At 56.4% G+C, this 5,832-nt stretch overlaps 1 protein-coding gene across 1 annotated transcript; it reads right to left on the bottom strand.

Annotated features, from left to right (window-relative positions):
- Positions 1-4,722: 4,722 nt before the first annotated feature.
- Positions 4,723-5,406, bottom strand: LOC147596340 (cytochrome c oxidase subunit 6B1-like). The gene is made up of 3 exons (XM_086771118.1): positions 5,301-5,406; positions 5,153-5,191; positions 4,723-4,841 (listed from the first exon to the last, which is right to left on the bottom strand). The coding sequence occupies exons 1-3, from the start codon at positions 5,404-5,406 to the stop codon at positions 4,723-4,725; spliced, it is 264 nt and encodes an 87-aa protein (XP_086627244.1).
- Positions 5,407-5,832: the final 426 nt, after the last annotated feature.

Raw genomic sequence — 5,832 nt, 5'->3', positions numbered from 1 at the left:
CACAACCATGACAGATGGGGGGGCTCCCTATCTTCCTGCTTATGCCGTCCTCGCAACTCTTCCCTGGAGCCACCATGCTTCCTTCTCCCCATTTTCCCCTGGTATCTCATCACCTCCCACGCCTCGCGTCGGCATCAACTGCGTCACCAGCCCCGCATCCTGCCAGCACGTTGCCTGCAAACCTGGCACTGCTTGCATGGTGGTGCACGGTCATCCTGCCTGTGTCTCCCGACCTTCCTGCAAGAACCTCCACTGCCAGGTGCGAATGAGCTGCAAAGTCCTGAATGGGTGGCCTCGTTGCATCCGTGTACCCTCCTGCGGTGACCTGCAATTCGCAAACGGGACAACGTGCTGGGTGGTTCAAGGGTGGCCCAAGTGTGTGCAGATGAGAAGGAGCGTGACTGCAGCATCTTGCGCCGAGCTCTCCTGCAAGTCTGGGACTGTGTGTCATGTGGTAGAGGGCGTCCCTCACAGCGTGACCCGCACCACAGTGCATTGCTTAGCAGGTACCACGTGCCAGATGGTAGAAGGTTGCCCCAAATACCTGCCCAACCAGCCCACCTGCAGCACCATCTGCTGCCCCATGGGCACCACCTGCCAGATGGTAGGAGGTTGGCCCACGTGCGTACCCATCAAGCCATCCTGCGGCACCATGCGTTGCCCACCTGGCACCACCTGCCAGATGGTGGAGGACTGGCCCGAATGCATGCCCAATAAGCCATCTTGCAGCGAGATACATTGCCCGGTGTGGACAACCTGCCAGATGGTGGAGGACTGGCCCGAATGCGTGCCAAACAAGCCATCCTGCAGCGAGATTCACTGTCCGCCTGGCACCACCTGCCTGATGGTGGAGGACTGGCCCAAATGCATGCCCAACAGGCCATCATGCAATGACACATATTGCGCAGTGGGGACAACTTGCCAGTTGGTGGAGGACTGGCCCAAATGCATCCCCAACAAGCCATCATGCAAAGACCTGCATTGCCTGAAAGGCACAACCTGCCAGATGGTGAAGGGTTGGCCCAAATCTGTAGCCAGCAAGCCATCCTTTAATGACCTGCATTGTCCATCTGGAACCACATGCCAGGTGGTGGAAACCTCCCCCAGATGCCTGCCCGTCTCACAGCCCTGTCTCATCTGCCACGTCTTGGGGCATTGGTGCTACCAAGCCTTTGACGGGAAGAACTACGGCTTGACCGAACCTTGCACCCAGACGTTGGTGACCACCTGCGGCAGCCACTTGCTCACCCTCCAAGTCACGGCGAGTGGCCAAGTGGGCAGGGGACCAGCTGCCACCTTCAGCCACATCACACTCCGTGGTGACAGCTACGAGGTGGTCCTGCTCCGCGGAGAGGAGACGATGGCAAGGGTGAGTATACAGCCTTTGGCAGAGCGTGGGGTGAAGGGTGTCTTCTCCAGGAGGGGACCCACGCATCTGGGGCTTCTTGCCACATTTCCAACCCCCAGACCCCATAACTGGGGAGGTGATCCAGACATCCAGGTGTCATAACCGCTGTCCCCTCCCTGCAGGTGACCGGGCGCCAGGCCCACCTGCCTCTTCCGCTGAAGGGAGGTTGGGTGCGCCTGGAACGTCAAGGGGGTCAGCGACGTGTGGCAATAGCCATGGACATGCAGGTGGTCTTCAGCAAGGACGGCGCAGTGATGGTAACAGCACCAGCGATGCTACAGGACCAACTCTGCAGGGTCTGCATCCAGCTTGAGGAGGGGCACAGCAGGGGACAGGGGATGCCATGCCGTGAGTGGGGCATTGCAACAGGGGACATGAGTGAGGGATGCGGGGAAGCGGTGGGAGGAACGGAGATGTGGGTGGTGGGATGGAGATATGCGTGAAGAAGGATGGATGGAGGGCTGGAGAAACAGTGGAAGGATGGTGAAGGGATGTAGAAATGGATGAAGAAGGATTTAGGGATGCATGGACAGTGGAAGAAGGATGAAGAGATGGAGAAGAGGCGAAGAAGGATTTAGGGATGGAGGAAGGGTGAAGAAGGATGGAGAAACAGTGGAAGAGGATGAAGGGATAGAGAGATAAAGAAATGGGTGAAGAAAGATGGATGGCTGGATTAATGGATGGAGAAACGGTGGAAGAAGAAGTACGAAGGGATGGAGAAACAGATGAAAAAGGACAAAGGGGTGGAAGGAGAGATGGAGAACTGGGTGAAGAAGGAGGGATGGAGAGATAAATGGGTGATGGTGGGGTGGAAGGATGGAGCGAGGGATGGAGGAACGGACTGAGGGATCATTGGAGGGACAGAGGGAGGGAGGGAGGGATGAAGAACCCTTTCAGAAGAACAACTCAACTAACCACTGCTCCTCCTGTCCCCACAGATCCATCCTGCTCGTCCAAACACCCCCAGGAGCCCTGTGCCACCACCCTCATCCCCACACCTGTCCCCAAACCTGTCTCCACGGCTGCCACGTGCTCCGCCCTGGGCATGGGTCACCTCCACACCTTCGACCGCCTCCACCACGACTTCCCCATCTCCTGCATCTACCTCCTGGCCAGGCTCTGCTCTGACGCCGGGAGCGCTGAATCCTTCAGCGACCTGGTGCAGGGCAGCCCCAGTGGCATTGTCAACATCGAGGTCCTCATGCATGGCACGCACGTGGGGCTGGAAGCCGGGCAGGTCATGGTGAGTAGCTCTAGGGGTGGGTAAAGGAAGAGCAGGGCATGAGTACGGCAGCACGAGGTTGGGGAGTGGGTAAGAGCTACGAGGATGGAGTTGTGAGGGTGGAGTAAGGGCAGGAGGAAGGCTTGGATGCTGAGTAGCACTTTCTGCCTGTGCTGGCAGCAAGTGGGGACACATTTGTTGGCCAAGTGATGAGTAGCAGGTGAGTAGTGGGCGTAAAGTGGTAGCTGGGCTGCATAGCTCAGGGAGTGAGTAGTAAGCAAGTACCAAGTAAGTAGTGGGTAACAAGTGAGCAGAAGAGCAAGCTGGGAAGATATAGAGCTGCCCAGGGATGTATATCGAGTTAAGAGTGAGTAGCGAGTGTGTAAGCAAGAGCTAAGAAGAGATTAAGTGGGAAAATGTTGTAAGGTGGAAGTGTTGAGTAGTGAGTGAGTAAGAGGGCTCAGTCCTGTCATTCCCACTGCAATCAGTGGCCAAATCGTGAGCTAAAGACAAGTGGTGAGTGAGTGAATAAAGTGAGTAAACTATGCATGGCAAGTGAGTAAACTACAAGTGGCAAGTGAAAAAACTATCAGCGGCGCATGATAAAATTACAAGTAGCTTGTCAGTACACCTTGCGTAAGAAGCGAGTAAACCATGAGTAGCAAGGAAATGAGCTCCAGGATGGCCAAAATGCAGATTCTATACTTTGTAACCCCCGTTCTCCACCATTTCCACCCTCCTAGGTAAATGATACGCCTACATGTCCATGAGGACCTCTCTGCGTCCATCTCCGATGTCCTCCACCTCTTTCTCCATCTGTGACAACCTTATGTGTCCCTCCACCGTGTCCCCTCTGTGGCTGTCCATCTGTGGTGTCATGTCTGACCAACCGTGACATCCCTATGTCCCTCCATGACATTCTCCATCTTTCCATCTCTCCGTGACATCGCTATGTGTCCTCGATGACCTCTCTGTACCCATCCACGGTGTTCCCCACCCGTGACATTCCTAGGCGTCCCTCCACAGTGTTGTCATTGTGTGTGTCCATCTGTGACACCTCCACATGGCCACCCATGATATCCTCCACCTCTCTGTGCATCTGTGACATCCTCATGTCTCCCTCCACCATGTAAAAATCCATTGAGAAATGATAGAGATGGACGGTTGGGTGGATAGATGGTGAAACCACTGAAGATGGACAGGTGGAGAGATGGCTGGATGGAAGGAGAAGGAGAAACCACAGAAGATGGATGGACGGAGATGGAGAAACCACTGAAGATGGATGGCTGGATGGCTGGAGAAACCACTGAAGGTGGAGAGATGGGGAGACGGAAGATGGGGAGATGGATGGAGAAACCACAGAAGATGGATGGAGACACCATAGAAGACGGACAGATGGAAGAGGACGACAAGATGGAGATATGGATGAAGAAACATGGAGATGGATGGAGGGAAGGGATGGGGAGCAGGATGGAGATGGTGGGACACGGAGATGGCGAGATGGAGAAGAAACTCTGATGCCGTGTCCTCTCCACTGCAAGGCCTTGGCCAGATCCTGGTGCCCGTTCAAGAGGCCGTGGCCAGATCCCGGTGCCCCCCATTCTCCAGCCCCTCCAGGCTCTCCCCTTGGGCCCCTAGTCCCTCTGTCCCCAGCGAGCACTCACAATGGGGGACAACCCAGGCATCCAGGCAGTGGGTTGTCCCCCTCCCCAACACCACCACCCACCCCCCGCCTCGATCATCCCACCACCATTTTTAATGAATAAAAACCTTTTGAGTCCAGCTCAGGGAAGGGGTCTTTGATCTGTCCCCTCTCCCCAGCAGGGGACCCCCACCTTCAGGAGAACTCCATCCCCCGCTCCCCAGCAAAACCCATACCCAGGACCAGTTCAACCCTTTATTGGCCGGTGCCACTGGCCCGGTGACCACTGTGTCCCCTTCCCCATCCCAGTGACAGCCACATTCCCCCGCACCCCGGGGTGGGGGGTTGTTGTGTCACTCCCTCCCCTCAATGGGTGATGGCCGTGTCACCCCTTATCCCCACCTCCCGGTGACACGGGTGTTTCCTCCCCGGGGTGGAGGTTGGCAAAGTTCAGATCTCGCCAGGGAAGGTCCCCTCCTTGCGGTACTCGTCCCACACCGTCACCTGTGGGGTGACACCAGTGACAGCATGAGCGACGGGAAGGGACCAGGGACACCGTGATGTTGTGGGGTAGGAGGGGAGGCACGCTATCAGCACGGGGGATGCAGGGACCTCCGAGATATCATGGGGATGTGGTGACACCACAGAGATTGCAGGGATCACAGTGATGTCATGGCGGATTTGGTGACACCCTGAGGTAGGTGGTGACACCATGAGGGTAGTGGTGACACCAGGGGGGTACAAGGACTGCAGCGAGAACCCCGAGGACCGTAGGGACCCCAAGAGGGACGCAAAAACCATGGGGACACTGTGGGGATCCTGAGAGCTGCAGGGACACCATGGAGAGCTCGAGGGGACCCTGATGGCCATGGGGACACCACCCCCTTGGCTGCCATCGCCTTCTGACAGCAGTGGAAATCTGGGCTGGGGGGAGGGGACATGATGGGACAGGAACGGGGGGACCCAGGAGTCCCTCCCCCACCCAGAGGGGACCCTGGGGTCCAGAAAGGGCGGGGGAGGGGCAGCACCCAGGTAGTTCTGCCAGCAGCTCTTGGTCTGCTTCTGTGTGGGGAAGCAGCTGTCAAACGGGGCGGTCTTGTAACGCTCCAGCTTGGCCTTGATGTCCTCTGCCATGGCTGCGGAGTAATTAACGGGGTAATTAACCCCCCTCCAAAGTAATTACCCCCACTAGGATTAATTAAACCCCCCCCAGAGGTTAATTAAACTCCTCTGGTAAAAATTAATCCCCTCCAGGAAAGAGAAGAGGGATGCTAACACGCAAACAGTAACATGGGGGGAGTGTGGGGGAAAGAAAGCCCCTCAAAGGGATCATTAGTAAGGCTAATTAACCACCCCTGCAAATCATTAATATCCCCTGGGATTAATTAACCACTGCTGGGACTAATTAACCCTCCATGGGTACAGCATTGTATTTCCCCTTGCGTTTTCTGTGCTGTACGGCTGGAATTGCACGGCTGGTACTGCGCTGCAGCGTGTTGTACATTGCCCTGCAGCATTGTACAAGATTTGGCATCACACTGCGCCCCACCCAGCGCAGCT

This window comes from Chlamydotis macqueenii, chromosome Z, assembly GCF_036417535.1.
Source record: "Chlamydotis macqueenii isolate bChlMac1 chromosome Z, bChlMac1.mat, whole genome shotgun sequence".
Taxonomy (NCBI): domain Eukaryota; kingdom Metazoa; phylum Chordata; class Aves; order Otidiformes; family Otididae; genus Chlamydotis; species Chlamydotis macqueenii.
The sequence above is the reverse complement of the archived record's forward strand: the minus strand, read 5'-3'. Positions and strand labels throughout refer to the sequence as shown.